The sequence below is a fragment of the Hoplias malabaricus genome, chromosome 16, assembly GCF_029633855.1.
Source record: "Hoplias malabaricus isolate fHopMal1 chromosome 16, fHopMal1.hap1, whole genome shotgun sequence".
Taxonomy (NCBI): domain Eukaryota; kingdom Metazoa; phylum Chordata; class Actinopteri; order Characiformes; family Erythrinidae; genus Hoplias; species Hoplias malabaricus.
The window spans coordinates 19,148,461-19,166,276 of NC_089815.1; the positions used below are offsets into that span (position 1 = coordinate 19,148,461).

A 17,816-nucleotide genomic window follows, 5' to 3' on the forward strand; every position below is an offset into this window, starting at 1 on the left:
TGGCACACTCTTCAGGGTGCATTCCCACCTCATGATTCCGGGTAGGCTCCAGCCCCACAGCAACCCTGAACTGGATAAGCAGTTACAGACAATGAAAGAACTTGTATATAAAATGACCACTCAGTTCTTTTTCCTCTTATTATCTTTAATTGAATGTACTTGAAATGGTACCACAAATGACCAATTCAGCCTCATTGAACCATTGCACACACCTTCTTAGCATTTACAGTGTTCAATTGCAAAAATCAATTGTAACTTTCACTTAATATGTGCTATTAATTAATTAATAACTACATAATATGAAGAGCTAACCAAACAAGCAGCAGTTAAACAGAGACAGATGCTATTTATGTTTATTCAAAAGTTGCCGGCAGGCTCCCATGTGTCTTCCCAAACTTTGCCACTGTAAAGAAACACATAGTCATGCTAATTAGATTACATTTATGATACTTAGGCAAACAGGACAATAGAGCTAGGGTGTAAAACATACATTGGACACTTTTTACAAGTAATATATATCATTTTTAATATTACTTACCATGCTGAACAAGGCTGCCAACGAACTTTAACTTCCTCTTTTCCCTACACACTCACACACAAACACACATAAAAATACAATAAAATGGATTTTAATCCTAAAATGAAAGAAGAAAGGCACTGTACAGGTACATTACTGTCATTAAAGCTACAAACAATATAATGTCCCTTTAAAAGGTACAGCAGTGGTGTTAGAGTCCAGTTGTGTTCCCTAAACGTTCATTACATTCTCTTCTCCAGAAGGAGAGGGGGATCTCTGTAATCTTTCATTATACAACTGTGGAGAATAAAAGAACACAATAAAAGTCCTGGAGATGAAACAGGGCGAATGAAACCAACACAAATTTAACATCCACAGTTAATTATAGAATACGGTACAAATATGTTTCCTTATTAAAGGAACATAATGTGTATTGAGGTTACCACCAAAGTGACATTTTTTTCTGATGATATAGTAATAATAATAATAATAATAATAAAAGTCTTCAAATTACTTAAATGCAACTTCAGACAAACACCAACACAGATTGCACCATAGCATTATGCATTTAAGGAAAGGCAGTTTTGGCAGTTTGATGGTCTGGAGCATTAAGGTGTGTGTTAACTATTAGAAGCAACTATTAGATCCATCAATATGGGAAGGTTTATAAGACCATTTCCAAACTATTTGAAGTCCATCAATGAACAGTGAGAAAGATTATTTACAAGTGGAATATATTCAAGACAATTGGCCGTCTACACAGAAAAGAACTCCAGTGAATTCACCTCAATATCAGTCCATGCAATACTTAAAGATAGTGCATAAAACCCAAGAGCTATGCCCCAGACTATGCAGACTTCAGTTAGCATGTTAAATGTTTAGAGAATACGATTAGAAAAAGATTGAACAAGTGTGGCCTGATGGAAAAGGCTGTCAGGAGCCTAAAAAGAACACGGTAGCACAGCTTACATTTGCAAAGTTGCATCTGAATAAACCACAAGATTTCTGGGGCAATGTAAAGGATGACAGGCAAGAACAAGGAGGATATGTCTGGCCATAATGCACAGCACCACGTATGGTGAAAGCCATATCACAGCACATCAGCCCAAACACCTTATACTAACTGTCAAACAAAGTGGTAGAGGGATGGTGACTTGGGCCCATTTTGCAGCTACAGTACCTGGGCACCCTGGTATTCCTGCATACCAAAGTATTCTAAAGTCAAATGTGAGGCCTCCTGTCCAACAGCTAAAGGTTGGCCAAAGCATGCAAAAGAACATTGGGCCTCATTCATTAATCTCTTCCCAAGTGTTTTCTTTAAATTTTTCATGAGTAATTTCCTAAGAAAAATTCTACGTCAGATTCATGTTCTTACCCCACAGAACTGTTCTCATCTTTGTGCTCTTGAGTGTGTGTAGATTGTGTTCTGACATAAAAACACTGGTAAATGCCAGATTCTTTTTGAAAGTTGCATAAGTGGTTTTTAAGAATAATAATAAAAAAAATGCTTGGTGAATGAACCCCAGTGATCAAGGACACCAGCAAATCTACAACAGAATGGCATGGCTGAAAAAGAAAAGAAAATCAAAAGAATCAAGGGATTTCAATGGCCTAAAGTCCAGATCTCAACACAAATGAAATACTGTGGCAGGACCTTAAGAGAGCTGTGCTTAAACCAGTGCACACAAACCTAAATGAAATGAAGACACATCGTAAAGACCAGAATGTTGTGAGAGACTGATGAAGTCTTGAAATGGAGATGCTTGACGCTTTCAATATTAATTTGGATTGTGCTGTGTGTGTTTATTCTCTTAAATTTTTTAACAAGTTTTTTTAACAAGAAAAAGTGAGATAAAAAATAAAGATAAAAACAAGCATATGAGTCACTCTACACGTAACAGCAGGAGGGAGAGAGAGAGAGAAGGAGGAAGTGGAGCAAGAGGGATGTGGAGGTCCCAAAAACTACAGTTACCACAGTAATAATTCTAAACCAGAACATTTCTCACAATACCATGCAAACCCCACAGCTTACAGCTGTAGGTTTCCGGGTGGCACATACACTTTTGAAATGACCACATTTACTGTAATAACGCATGCGGTTATTCCTTGTGCTTGGCACCCAGTGATTCCAGGTAGGATCTAGACACACCGCGACCCTGAACTGGATAAGAGTTACAGACAGTGAATGAATGAATGTATTTTCTTTGCATCTGTGTGTATCAAACCATGATGGTTCGGTATGATACACATACTGTTACAAACCTAGGGTGCACCATCTAAATCAGGGGTAGTGATTTCTGCACCCGCTCCCACCCTTGATCTAAATATACACTATTTCAGATACTCCAGGCAGCAGACATTTATGAGATACAGTGTATAAACATAATAGAAAGAAATTACCTGGTTTATTCTATTTTCAATAATTTCTTCAACAAAGAACAGCTTCTGGTTGTTGTGTTTTCGGCATCCTAGAGAACATTAATCAACAAATACTAAATGTTCAAGAAATGTGCTAGGCTATAATAACACAGCATGTTATGCTACTTAATATACAAAAATATAATTCTTATAAGAATTCATGGCAACTCATTGAATATGGAAATTTGCTCTAGGCCTGTTACTTCTATCACACTAACAAAAAAAAAAGTTTTAAACCAACATGGGAGGTATTAAATATTTGGCTAATTTGCATGTTTCTTCATTGTTTCTATATAATAAAATAAACAATGTTACACACAAACGAACACATAATAGGATCAGGTTAAGGATTGTTATCTAAAAAAAAAGAAAAGTAAGAAGCAAACATACCAACCTTTAGAACGATTCCTGAAGGCAGGTGTAGTCACTGACTTTGAATTGAATGCATCTGTCGGTGGTGTGGAATTTGTCCTTTCTGCAGCTGGGGCTTTTCTTGATTCAGATGGAGAGCTTTTTTTGGAATGCCTTGTGTTTACATCAGATTTTCTTTTTCTATTTGATCTATACAGAGGCACTACCGGTGCAGAGGTGTGAGGGGAATCTTTAAAGAATGGTACTGAAAGCAGCTCTGGTGTTGCAGTAGAGACAGCTGGTGCAGGTGTGGTGAGAGGAGAGACTCTTGGTGCAGGTGTGGTGAGAGGAGAGAGAACTGGTGCAGGTGTGGTGAGAGGAGAGAGAACTGGTGCAGGTGTGGTGAGAGGAGAGAGAACTGGTGCAGGTGTGGTGAGAGGAGAGACTCTTGGTGCAGGTGTGGTGAGAGGAGAGAGACCTGGTGCAGGTGTGGTGAGAGGAGAGACTCTTGGTGCAGGTGTGGTGAGAGGAGAGAGAACTGGTGCAGGTGTGGTGAGAGGAGAGACTCTTGGTGCAGGTGTGGTGAGAGGAGAGAGAACTGGTGCAGGTGTGGTGAGAGGAGAGAGAACTGGTGCAGGTGTGGTGAGAGGAGAGAGAACTGGTGCAGGTGTGGTGAGAGGAGAGAGAACTGGTGAAGGTGTGGTGAGAGGAGAGACTCTTGGTGCAGGTGTGGTGAGAGGAGAGAGACCTGGTGCAGGTGTGGTGAGAGGAGAGAGAACTGGTGAAGGTGTGGTGAGAGGAGAGACTCTTGGTGCAGGTGTGGTGAGAGGAGAGAGACCTGGTGCAGGTGTGGTGAGAGGAGAGACTCTTGGTGCAGGTGTGGTGAGAGGAGAGAGACCTGGTGCAGGTGTGGTGAAAGGAGAGACTCTTGGTGCAGGTGTGGTGAGAGGAGAGAGACCTGGTGCAGGTGTGGTGAGAGGAGAGAGACTCTTGGTGCAGGTGTGGTGAGAGGAGAGAGACCTGGTGCAGGTGGGATGATGGAGGTTGATATGGGTTGAGTGTGTGGAGAGGCAACAGATATGTGCTCAGTATGGAGTGAGGGTGTTTGAAGGTCTAGGACAGGAACTGGAGTAAGAGTAAGCACATAGTGCTCTGTATCAGTGGGTGCCTCAGTTGTTGAAGAGGTTTGCTCTTGAGGGTGTGTATCTGTAGCTGATGTGGGCATCTCTTGGTGATCTGGACCAGCAGAGTCTGATGAGGTGGTAGCCATAAGTTTTGCATGATCTGAAATAGCATACCCCCCCACAAAATAAATAACATTAGTTTAATAAAAAAACAGTCGTAATCATCTTCACATTAGTTTTGTAACGTGTGGTCTCTGTGTGACGTACAATGGACCATGACCATGAGAGTTTGACACAAATACACATACCGTTACACCCCTAATGCAAGCTATCTGAATGTCATTTATTTCCTGCTGTTATTGAAACATAACATTACCTACAACCTAATCAAGCCTTTACAACATTAGCCTAATTTGGAGAACTGCACAGGCCTCATTATTAATGCCCGCACTCACCCAATTCAACCATTCACCTGCGGCTGCAAAATCTAGTGTTATTCTGGCACACAACCACCCACAAAACCTAGCACAATTTTTGCTCACACCTGCCCATTTCAACTGCCGTGCCAACACACACACACATTATGCTTTTAGCTAATTTTAATATAGCTAAATACTGTATAAGATTTTAGGTGAAACCGAAGTAAAGCCAAAACAGATGCTGAGTCATGCCACAACTGGTTAAAAAGCCAAAAGATTTGTGTAAATGCATCAGTCAAATTTATAAAAACTTATAAAAATTGTCACTTCACTTATATAGACATAATACCTTCCCACACAAGCCTGCAAATTATTAATAATATATAAAATAATATTAATAATTTTTATAATAATAAAAAAAAATTATTCCTTATGATCTAATTGTCTTTGCTGTGTGTCCTCCTACTTGATTTAATTCCACAACAGGGCTTCATTATGCAATTTCTTGGAATGTGTAAGTGGAATGTGGAAAAAGTAGTGAAAAAGCTGGGAGTCAATCATAAAAACATTTAATTTTCGGAATCCAGGCAGATTGTAGATTCCTCATAGTGATGTTTTTCCACACTGCATGCATACAAAGTGTTAGCTATTCTGTTGTCATTGTCAAGATTTTGGAATCAAGAATCAATTAATTTATTGTGTGGCATTAACTCTTGGTATTGACTCAATAAGTTCCCATTACTAGGAATTTTAATAATTTTTTGTAAATAAATTTGAAACAAATTTTGTAAGGCTTTTATCAAGTATATTATAGAAAGAATGACTTACTTTTCAAAAAGTATTCATACAAGCTGGACATTTTAATAAAAATGCTTTTAAGAGCTCCATCTAGAAGAGGACCCACTGGGGTGATAACTTCTGCTGTGAAATTCCCTTTCTTGCCTTTCTTTCCAATGAAAAGCAAGGGCTTCAAACCTAGTGCCTCCAATTTTTGAACCTGAAATGAAAAATAAAACCCACAAATTACATAGTGACAGTATGGGCTGTATGTTCAATGTAAATCATTTTCACCAAAAGTGAACAAATAACTAAATCTGCAGATCTTAATATTTATATAATTTTTCACACGGCTCATAACGTAAGGATTGGATGTGACAACAATGGAAAACAAGTCAAAATGATGCATTAGCTTTTCTGTGTAAAATTAAGCACCAGTACCTCATTCACATATTTCATTAAACACACTAATTTAATAGGGATGCTGGCTCCCTCGGACTCGAACCCACAACCTCCAGGTCCCTGGACCTGCGTGACTGCGACACTACCTGCTGCACCACTGTGCCGCCCTGTATTGTAATCATATGGCTAGATATTGTGATATGCGTTAAGATATATTACAACGCATTGTGAGGTCAGGCCAAAATATGTTTAGTGATTCATTAATTTGACAAAAAAAAAAACACTTTTGTAAGATTACACAAATATTGAAAGCTGAATTCAGAAACAATAGTTCAGTTTGAATGCTCTGTAGGCACCCAGTGCACTGTTAAATGAGAAAGTTTCAGGATCAAATACATACTGCAATTTCTGTAATGTCAGTATTGCAACAGTAGATCTCATTATAATTATTAATAAAGTATATATTTTGCCCTGTCAAAGGACCAAAGTATTAGGGTTAGGGTTAGGGCCCTCCAAACAAAGGTTTTTCAGCATTATGAGCATTATGAGAAATCAACACACAAATTAATAAACACAATTTGTGTGCATCATAAATGGGTTAATCCAACAGTACACAGAATTTCACTAACATTATACAAATTAGCATGTTGTGTAGCTAGGCTACCTACACAAAAACGTCTTGGCATTCTACTCTACACACCACAAACAAATCCACCAGCATTCCCAGGCGTTAAAAACATCTTCATTTTTTAACATCTTTCAGATTAGCTGCACACAACGGCAACATGATGCCTATTTGCATATTGGATTTGTCCAGCTGAACGCATCACTTCTATTTATGTAAAAGCCATCAATGACTACTCAAATCTCAAAGAGTTGTCCCATTTTGTAGGGGAAGGTTCCAAACACTACTCCTTATAACTCAGTTCCAAGGGGCAAGATGACACTCGAAAACAAGAACTAGGGCTAAAAATAAGAAATGGGATTGGGACAAAGAGTTATACATGAAGTGAAGCTGGTGTACACGTACAAGGCTTCTGAACACATTACCTCAAGAGTAAATGTGTTTGTGTTCCAAATTTGATTATCCTGCATTGTGTTTTAGTTTGGCTGCAGTGTCTAAATAATCTTATAGCAGCTATGATTCACAGTATTATTTTAAGGTAGATAGTTTGAAAGTTAAATAAACTATTATAAACTACTATCATATAAAATAGTATACACTTAAGATGTAGTTACTATGGAACATAAGAAAAATGGACTGGTGAAACTGATTTTAATTCTAAAGGTGTAAAACCAAAATGTAAATTATCATCATTATGTGGAAAACCTTTCTAAAATGTACATGTATTGTTATATGTATGCTACTATGTATACTAACACTTACTATAATACGGGCTGAATCTACGACCCGGCTGGCATTTCTGTGCCTCAGGGTGGTCTCTCCCCATTGGCCATCCAGAAGTTGGGCTGCTTTATCTTTGTGTTTCTGCCTTAAACTTAAATTTAAAAAACAGCTTCTGCAGGTTTTGCAGTTTGCAGAATTCAACTTCTGGCAGTGAGGACATGGTCTCAGTTTTGGTTTTGTCATTATCACTGGAAAAAATCATACAACTTGTTAACAGTCAAAATTGTTCTTATTAATTATCAATATTTGCAGACTATGTTCAGTGGCCACTATATTATATATATACACTAACATATTTTCCTGTTTGGACGCAATTGTCTAGCTGCAAAAAGTCAGTGTGACTGAAAGTTCTTATCCAATGAAAGGAGGCGTTCACATTATCAACAAGGAGTACTGAGAACAACTGATTAAACCAGTGACTGAAAACCCAAAACCACACTGGCCTTTTGCAGAGCAAACATGGACATCTGGCTTTTTATTCCTTTTCAATTTTGAAATCCTAAAGAGAACGTCATGGAAAAGAGGACGTACAATCACTACTTGAAAGGCACATTTAATTAAATATTAAAAATTAAATGTACTTATATGTGTAAGACACATATACAATATTTGTATTGTGATAAATAAAAATATAATTTCATATTACACATACTGGAGCTTTTACAAAACCCCATTCAAATCCATAGACATTAATATTGTACTGGTACCGCTCTGCAGTTATAACAGCTTCCTCTCTTCTGGGAAGGCTTTCCACAATATTCTGGAGTGTGTCTGTGGAAATTCATTCAGAAGGGCTCTCTACCTTGGAGAGCGTTTCCGAAAACCTGTTTTCAGTTACCTAAAATGTTGTTTTCGTGTGGACGGGAGGCCAATATGCAGACAAAGACGGGATAGTAACGGGATCCGTGTGGATAGGGCCTGAGAGGGCCTGGCTCATCCCAAAGGGGTTTGATGAGGTTGAGGTCAAGGCTCTGTGTGGGCCAGTCAAGTTTTTCCACACTGCAAAGTGGCTGGGAAGAGCGGGCAACACCATATTAATGCCTATGGATTCAGAATGGGATGTTATAAAAGCTCCTGTAGGTGTGATGTGTAAGGTGTGGGTTGGCAATAGTGTCAATAATGTCCATATAGTGTACATAAGCACAATTATTTTAAGTAAACCAATTCTGTATCATTGAATAAATATATTAAAACTAAGATTTGGGCCTCCGAAAACAGTCCAGTTAAACAGCTCACTGATCCCTTTTTCATTAGTTTGATTAAGCATTAACAGTAAAAAGACAGAGCACAATAAAACAATGCACACAATATTTTAAAACCAAAGTCAAGCACAGTCTTGTAGAGTCTAGTCTAGATGAGTTATTGACACGCAGAGGGTAAATACACGTTGCCGATTAACTGTATCACATTTGGACAATGACCTATAAATTTAATAAGCTAGGCCTATACTAAAATGATTAATAATAGTGAAGCTAAATGCTCATATCTGCGGCGGTAACTTCTACTGGAATAAGCAAAACATTTTCGCTTATTAATTCCAAATATATATATAATAACAGTAATAACAATAATGTATTAACAGTTTTTAACAGTTTTTGCGGGCGTTGTGCTCGTTTACCACCGGTGAAGGAATAAGATCACGGAGAATATCGCGAGGATTTGCGCGGCAGAATTTCAAAGTATTAAACATGCTACGGTTTATATAAATAATTTTAGAATATGTTCAGCTCTTAGTTTAAAAAAACAAACAAACAAAAAAAAAACCTGAAGATACAACTGAGCTAAATATTTGTATAATAACTTCTGCAGATTCAACCCATGGATGTTTTGATTGTCCAACAAATAATAATAATAATAATAATAGTGTCTTACGAATAGCACTCCTATATTTTGTTCAGTTTAATAAAATTAATATCAAATGTGTTCATATTCATGTCCTCAAACTGAGGTAAGAGCACTTTTACGGTGAGCGATGACTGCCGAGCGCGTCAGACTTGAGACGTTCAGGGGACGTTTAACAACGGTTTTAAAGGAATTTGAAGGCAAGTTGCTTTTGGGTATATTTTTAAAGACGAGGATTGAGTTAAAATTATAAAAGTGCTTTTTAGAAACCACACCGATTAAACCAACACCATGTGATGACTGAGGCTACTAAAATATTTTCACCACGAACCTCGGGGAAACGCAGGTCCGTCGACGTCGAATTAAGACGCAGAAGAATTTACCTTGCAGTGTATGGGACTGCCGTGGGCGTCAAAATCTTACGCAATAGGTCACCTTCGGCGTGCATTTACTGACGCCAAGGGGTTCTGCCCAAGCTTCAAAATAGGACGAGTTGGGAATGAGAATGGGTTGATCTACCACCATGTTTTTGGACTGTGGGAGGTAACAGGAGCACCTGGGGGAAACCCACATGGACACACAAGGAAAACACTCCACTGGGTCTGTTTTCCTTATTCAATGTGCTATTGTGTATTTGATATTAATTTAAGGTCAAGTCTGTAGTTTAGTCTGTAGCCCCACTCTCTTGTTGCTCCTAATAGTTACATGTGATTCCCCATTGTTAAGGAATCACACACTCACAAATTCAAGCACACTCTCAAAGCTGTGGATAATTTCCCAAAGATATTCCACCTAACACAGTGTGTTTTTGAACTGTGGGAGGAGAGCATTTCACCTGATATGGGGTTTTAGATATGGGGAGAAAACACTGAATTCCTTAAAAACCATGACCCTACACTGTCAGAAAAACTGTCACTGTGGTAGTACCTTTTGCTGTCAGTGTGGTGGTAACATCAAGAATACATTTTCAGTACTTTTAATTAAGGAATTTAATTGTACCTTACGCTTACTGGAGGTTTTAAACTTGTATTGACTTTATATGCCCCATTTGATCTCCAGGACCACTCTGAAATACTTCCATCTCTGTAAGGAAAGTTTACAAATAGTCACTCCTCCTTCAGGGAGAGACTGTATTGTGCATTTAGGGAACACAACTGGACTCTAAAAATAACAGCTGCACATTTTCACTGTTTGTACTTTTAGTGAAAAAAAGCATAACTGTACATTACCATTTTTCTCTGAAAGCATTCAAGTGCCACAGTGCTGCCATCCTAACATGAATTATTCATTCATTCATTCATTCATTCATTCATTGTCTGAAACTGCTTATCCAGTTCAGGGTCATGGTGGGTCCGGAGCCTACCCAGAATTAACATGAATTAAGCCGTTAGGAAATTGGGTTATTAGGAAAGTCCACCTTTTGAAAATCAATTAGACATCAAAATATATCTTTGAAAAAACTGACTGCTTCATATTTATGTTTTATTTGAGTGTTTAAAAGCATTGTTTGCTTTTTTTGCTTCATTTAGTTCATAAAAATAACATTTGAGACAAGAGAAATCATGCTTGAGAAAAATGCCTTTATTAAAATATAATCAGCCAAATGCTCTTGCTTTACTCATGTGTTAAATGTGGGCTACACATGGTCAAGAATAGACCTGATCCAGGGCAGGAATGCAGATATTTTGACAAAACCATTTGGATCTGAGAGTGTCTCACACTTTCCCACAATGAAAGAATCAATACCCACTGCAGTGTTGTTAAACACTAAAGGACCTCCGGAGTCTCCCTGTTAAAAACACACAAAGGCATTAGTGTCCTAGTAGTGGTCAGAGTTTAAATCACTGCCATTTTTAACCATCTGGAGCTTGCAATTGGTTTATTTAAGTTATAAGATTGATTTTAATTCATTGAGTTGCTAGAAATTCATATAAACATTCACAAATGTCATTAGTGCACATTTTACAAGTGCCAGTTACAGGAAATGGTTTTCAACAAAACATGCTCAGAATAGCCTTGAGACCAGCACTAGCTCAGAAGGTGTGGAAAACAAGTAGAAGTTAATCTCTGACAATAGTGAAATAAGTTTACCTAATATTCTAAGTCAGATAAAAACAAGAAACACATTTATCAGTCATTTTTACTTACCTTGCACACTCCTCCTGGATGAACTGCACACACTCGCTGTTTAAGTGCATCATACCCCTTACAATCTGTGACTGTGATATTTGTTTCCATCAGACAGTTACTTGTGGACTCATTGTCACCAGTTCGTCCCCATCCAGCTACACTGCACTTGGTACCAACTGGGATGTCTTCCTCTTCTTTGGGGATGGGAATGGTTTTGATTGTTGGACCCAGTGGTACAGTTTTCTTGAGCTTTAGCAATGTCAGAAAGTTTAAAAATTACAATTCATCTGTCATATGTCTGTGCACATAAATAAATAGTATCCCGTTGACTGAGTGGGATTTACAATGATTCTGTATCTTAATGAACCAAGGTCTTCGAGTGTGCTGCGCTGTCTGGACATGGCTGAATATATCCGAAGTGCTAGTAAATTAAACTGTTTACCTCTTGCACAAAACTGATCATGTTCATGTTCTGAAGGCTGGGAGCATGAGAGACATGTTCTCTGATATATAGAATTCTTTTTTCAAGCCACTAGATAGCTCAGCACACTTAGAGTAGAGCAATAACCAATTGTTTCAGTGCATATATCTACCTTTAAAAGCATGATATCATTGTCTTTAGTACTGGGATTGAAATGCGGATGAGCTGTGTAGGTCTCCACCTCCATCCTCATAGATCCTTCTTTGCTGTTTTCCAGGTTATGGGCTCCCAACACTGCTGTTAGTGGAGGTACGCTGTTCAAAGAAAGAGTTCAATATGAAGCTGATTAATTCACAAAATTCTACAGCATTCACCCAGAAGACACTGAGGCAGGTTTTTCCTTGTACAGTGGAACCTCAGTTTTCTACTATAATCTGGTCCAGGAGGCTGATTGAATACAGTTAATTTAAATGGGATTCATTTGTTCAAGACCCATAATTATGCATTATTAAGCATCTTAACTTATAATCATAATTATCATATTATTTCACCCTACTGAGCTGTGTAGCAAGATCTGACACATGATCACCACTTTTGTATATCATTAAAAGATGTTTTTTTCTCCTCTGTCATGGTTTCTACAACTTCTTATTTTGTTGCCATCACTGCCTTTCTTTAGCTCCAATGTGGATAAGTAGTAAGAATATATATTTACACACACATAAAAAAAAGATAAATGACAATATTTACCACAGAATATAGCAGAAGTGTGCACTGACTGACAAACATGGTTAAAGTTACACTATGAGCTGGCCTTCAGTCTCAAACATATGCACCCAACACCACACCCTTTTGAACTACCCTCAGGATTTATGATGTTTTATGGAGTAACTTGTTTTGCTGATCAGACATTGGTTTGTGAATCATTGGCATTAAACCTGATTGAATTTTCCACAGTTACTAGCTTTTATAAAAATTTTGTCGCTATATGGAGTAAACATGATATTTCTAATAGTTAACTGGAGTAGTTATTGACTGATTAGTAATAATGGTGCAGGCAAGGAGGCAGGATGCACTTTTATTTGTATTCATCCATATTTAAACAAGCAGGAAACAAGGCTTAGAAACAAAGAACAAAGGAAACAACACTAGTCTAAAAACCAAAGACTAATTCTACATTATCTCACAAAAGTATTTCCACAAAACAGTAACACAATGCAAGACAGAATTGCTATAAAAACACAGGGCAGGACACAACACGATGAAGGATGAAACAGGAAGACATGAATTAGAAACAAGTCTAGACATTACAACACATTACACCCTTGGGTTATTATGTTTTTTGCTGGTTAATTTAGGGTGGGAACAGTACACAGACCTCAAGTTATGATTTATTCTTATTTAGTTTTCATTGTTATAGATACATAGCTGTGGGACAATATTTTCCACAACATTGAAATGATTCAAAAATAAAATAAATTATTAATATTGTAACTGTGTAGAACAATGTTTCCCTAATCAGCACAGAAATGCCAAAGCATTGTATTGGAAACATTGTAAAAACAAAGCTTACCTTTTCCAGCAATGTGCAGCCGTCATCACAAATTTCTCAGACACAAGGAAGCCACCACAGCGGTGTTTCCCATTTACTTGGAGAGACACCATATAGGGTCTGGAGTGGGGTTCAGCCTCTGTGCCATTTATTATTCCAACATCAACACTAGCTGAAAGAGAAAAACTGGAGAGATTATAATTATACTTTCATTGTAACAATAAAATGTATAAATTACTCAAATTCCAACACATTTCATGCAGAATTTAGAGTTGGTAAACCATCATCAACAGCTGCCTTTGTGTTTGTTTCATCTAGTGGTTGGTGAAATGTACATAACTGAGTAAAACTAACTATTTTATCTGGAACAACTTCCAGTTTTGTCATTTTACAGTGGTAACTTAGTGTTAGGAGTCTGGCCCAGGGATTCGTGACTTTCCCAGAAGGAGAACCAAACCCTGTTTTGTTGGGTAGGGAGCAGATCTATTATTCACTATGATGACAACTGGCTATCATATATAATAGCAAAATATTGTTACAATTGATATTTATACTATTTGTATTCAGTGGAACTGAGTAACACATTGATATTGTCTTTAGACTACAAGTGGTTTGGTGTAGTGGAAAACACTGCTCAACTTTAAAAATTCTTGATGGAGTGGTGGACTTCTACGTATCGACAGTTTTTGAAGTACTCCCAAGATCGAGTGGCCATGTTTATCATTGTAGCATGCAAGGGCTCTCATGCTCATTCAATGTTGGTATCTAACCTTACCTTACATGGACTGGTATTTCTCCCGATTTTGTGAATCATCATAAATAATAAAACCCCTAAATTATTTGCAATCATGTGTTCAAACCAAAAATGTTAGGTTTGAACTCTTTGACAACTCCCTCATGAAGTGTGGCATAAAATATTGAGCAATTAACTATTTTTGGTGGCAAAAATGTTCTAAAGCCTTTTTATAACTTTTATATTCACCTGCTTATCATGTATCATTTTAAAAATATTGTTACACACATTTTCTGTAAGTTTTCACTCTAATTTTGCCCCTGTTCCAACTTTTGTGGAATGTGTTGTAGGCACCACATTCAAAATGTTATACTTACAAAACAAAATCAAGTTGGTCAGAGAAATCTTTGGAAATCCTTCTTCATGCTTTTGTCAGTTAAATTCAGGTTTAGTGAAATTTAAAATTAACTGAAGATTCTTGTTTTTATTTCTTTTTACAAAAAGTCCATCCCAACTTCTGGAAACTGAGTTTGTACAAATGCACCTGTATGGTTAGTGGGGCTGATAATATGGATAATAAGTGTAGAAACACAGAAGTATGTACCAGTTCCTAAAATTAGAACAGACTGACACTATGTGCAATATATGAATAAGTGTTGTAGTGTGTAGTGTAGTGAATAAGACCACTGCTTTCTATGCAGAAGGATTTGATTGCTTGTAACTACACTGCCCAAAACACCTTGGGCAAAACTCTTAAAACATACAACTTTATCTGTAACATAGTTAATACCGCTCAGGTTTAATGAGGTAAATATACATTTTCTGTCTAAACAGGCAACAAAACAACCTGAAACCAAACTGTATACACAAGGATGGCATATGTAAGTGACTCTTACCAGAATGGCTGAGGTTCAGCAGCAGAGCAGCCAGAAGGAGCAGAGAGAGGAGAGCCATGGCGCAGTAAGGAGGGTTTGTGTTCTCTTTGGAGAAGAAGATGAGTTTAAATAACCAGGTGTGTCCGTGCTGTTAACCACAAACATATTTTATCATGGTTTGAAATGAGTCATTTTCTTATGAAAAAAAAAACAACCATACTCACACTGTAGCCTCAGAAACATCACATATGGTTAAATGATTCAGTCAGGTGACACAAACCTAGGTGTGCTATATAGATTGTATATAATCATAATGGTAGTAAAATGCAAAAGCTTTATCCTAGATGCTGAACGTTTCTTTGAGAATATGATTGCACTGAGCTACAAGACCCATTAGTGAAGTCAGTTGCTGAAGTTCGATGGTTAGTTCTTGATCACGAACATCACATAATTTCAAGCCTTTGTATTTGGTGTAGTTCCATTAGTTTAGAGAATCTAGGCACGAGCCAGGATACAACACTCCCTAGACTACCTAGACTCACTTGCCAAGACAGTTCACTGTTATCCTTGCAACAAACCATTGGTCACACGGGAAATCAAAGCTATTCTCAACAGGGAGAGGGGTGCCTTAAGGAGCAGAGGTGATGAAGGCAGCACAACAAGTGGTGAAACACTGCGTCGGAGGAGCAAAGGACAGCTGCAGGAGGAAGGTAGAGCAATAACTAGCAGAGAACAACATGAGGGAGGTCTGGGAGGGTGTGAAAACCATCACTGGCCACAAGACAAAGACCAGGGTCATTGGGGGGACAATGCAGGAACCAAATAAACCTAACAACTTCTTCAATATGTTCAACCAGTCCCCACCCCCCACCCCACCCTCAGTACAGCCATCCTGCCATCTGCAATCCAAATCCCTTCCCCAGGCACCTTGGTAAAATTATTATTCTTCAAGACAAGCTGGAAAGTATGTGAGTGGACCCTGCCTATTAGCCTTGATCTCCAGTTACCTCACTGACAAGCCATATTACACAGAAGAACATTATGTTCTTATGCAACATTATGCAACATGGAGCACCCCAGGGCACAGTGTTGGCCCCTCTTCTCTTCATCCTTTACACCTGCTACAACTCTGGACTGTGCCACATTCAGAAGTTTACTGACACAGCCATAGTTTAATTAATCAAGGACAACAAGGAGGTAGTCCTGCAGTCACACAGCCCCAGGGACCTGCAGGTTGTGGGTTTGAGTCTCACTCTGGGTGACTGTCTGTGAGGAGTTTGGTGTGTTCTCCCCGTGTCCGTGTGGGTTTCCTCCAGGTGCTCCGGTTTCCTCCCACGGTCCAAAAACACACGTTGGTAGGTGGATTGGCGACTCAAAAGTGTTCATAGGTGTGAGTGTGTGAGTGTGTGTACTGCACTGGGACTGGCGCCCCCTACAGGGTGTATTCCTGTCTTGCGCTCAATGATTCCAGGTAGGCTCTGGACCCACCGTGACCCTGAGCTGGATAAGCAGTTACAGATAATGAATGAATGAATGACAGCAAGGAAGAGGAGTATCAGAGCTTGGTGAGGGACTTCACTGACTTCTACAGCTTAATATCTCAAAGACTAAGTAGCTAGTCATTGATTTTGGTAAGTCCAGGCCAAGATTGCGACTAGTTCTAATATAGGGAGTTGAGGTGGAGGCTGTAGATTCATACAAGTACCTCAGGCAGTGGCTGGACAGCAAACTGGACTAGACTACATACACCAACCAACTGTACAAACAGGGGGAAAGCAGTTTGTACTTTCTGAGGAGGTTATGGTCTTTTAACATTTGCAGGAAACTCCTGTTCTACCATGCCGTATTCGCCAGTATGCTTATTTACAATGTGGTGTGCTGGGGGGCAGCACTTCCAAGAAGGACTCATGTAAGTTGGACAAACTAATCAGGCGAGCTGGCTCTGTGGTTGGCATGAAGCTGGGCACTCTGGTGACACAGAACACTGAGAATAGAACACCACAAAATCCTGGACATTATGGATGATGCCTGTCATCCTCTGAACACTGTCTTCAGCAATCGGAGAGCCTCTTCAGTGCAAGACTGTTCCTTCCCAAGTGACGGACTCTGACACTCCTTTGTCCCTTAAACCATCAACTGTATAACTCCTTACTGGGGCAGGTGGGGTGGGGGTGGAGGGAAGGAACGGTAGCAGGAGCTACTACCCACTAGCCATGGACAATGTGCAATAATTTTATTCTTATTTATTTTTATGTACTTCATTTCATTCATTCCTTATCTGTAACCACTTATCCAGTTCATGGTCGCGGTGGGTCCAGAGCCTACCTGGAATCATTGGGCGCAAGGCGGGAATACACCCTGGAGGGGGCACCAGTCCTTCACAGGGCAACACACACACTCACACATTCATTCACACACTCACACCTACGGACACTTTTGAGTCGCCAATCCACCTACCAACATGTGTTTTTGGACACGGGGGGAACACACCAACTCCTCACAGACAGTCACCCGGAGCAGGAATCGAACCCACAACCTCCAGGTCCCTGGAGCTGTGTGACTGCGACATTACCTGCTGCGCCACCATGCCGCCCCATGTACTTATTTATTAATTATTATTATTATATTATTATTAATATATAATAGTTTAAACCTTATTATATAAGGTTTAGCTTCTCCACAACTTCTGACTAACACTTCAGTTACTACTGACTAACTCCTTCCCAGCCACTTACCTTTAGTTTTTAGTCTCTAAAGCCAAACTGCACAAGCCAGGATGTGACACTTACAAATTCACAAACACTGCCTTAGGCGCCTGCCACCCATATTCTCTCACCTCAGCCACAA

The 17,816-nt window shown here is 38.9% G+C and overlaps 1 protein-coding gene and 2 long non-coding RNA genes across 4 annotated transcripts; all 3 read right to left on the bottom strand.

The window, feature by feature from the left end:
• Nucleotides 1–243: 243 nt before the first annotated feature.
• LOC136671303 (uncharacterized) lies at nt 244–3,618 on the bottom strand. Of its 2 annotated transcripts, none has more exons than XR_010795693.1 (4): nt 3,330–3,618; nt 2,918–2,985; nt 539–582; nt 244–403 (listed from the first exon to the last, which is right to left on the bottom strand). It is a non-coding gene; the product is annotated as an uncharacterized lncRNA (long non-coding RNA). The 2 variants fall into 2 exon arrangements; XR_010795694.1 differs by having other exon boundaries at nt 539–589.
• A 723-nt stretch (nt 3,619–4,341) lies between these two features.
• LOC136671442 (uncharacterized) lies at nt 4,342–7,590 on the bottom strand. The gene is made up of 3 exons (XR_010795708.1): nt 7,396–7,590; nt 5,658–5,826; nt 4,342–4,570 (listed from the first exon to the last, which is right to left on the bottom strand). It is a non-coding gene; the product is annotated as an uncharacterized lncRNA (long non-coding RNA).
• Nucleotides 7,591–10,841: 3,251 nt separating this feature from the next.
• LOC136671671 (myeloblastin-like) lies at nt 10,842–15,048 on the bottom strand. The gene is made up of 5 exons (XM_066647445.1): nt 14,991–15,048; nt 13,383–13,533; nt 11,982–12,123; nt 11,407–11,637; nt 10,842–11,047 (listed from the first exon to the last, which is right to left on the bottom strand). Exons 1-5 carry the CDS (start codon nt 15,046–15,048, stop codon nt 10,895–10,897), a joined length of 735 nt encoding a protein of 244 aa, XP_066503542.1. The 3' UTR covers nt 10,842–10,894.
• Between the last annotated feature and the right edge of the window lie 2,768 nt (nt 15,049–17,816).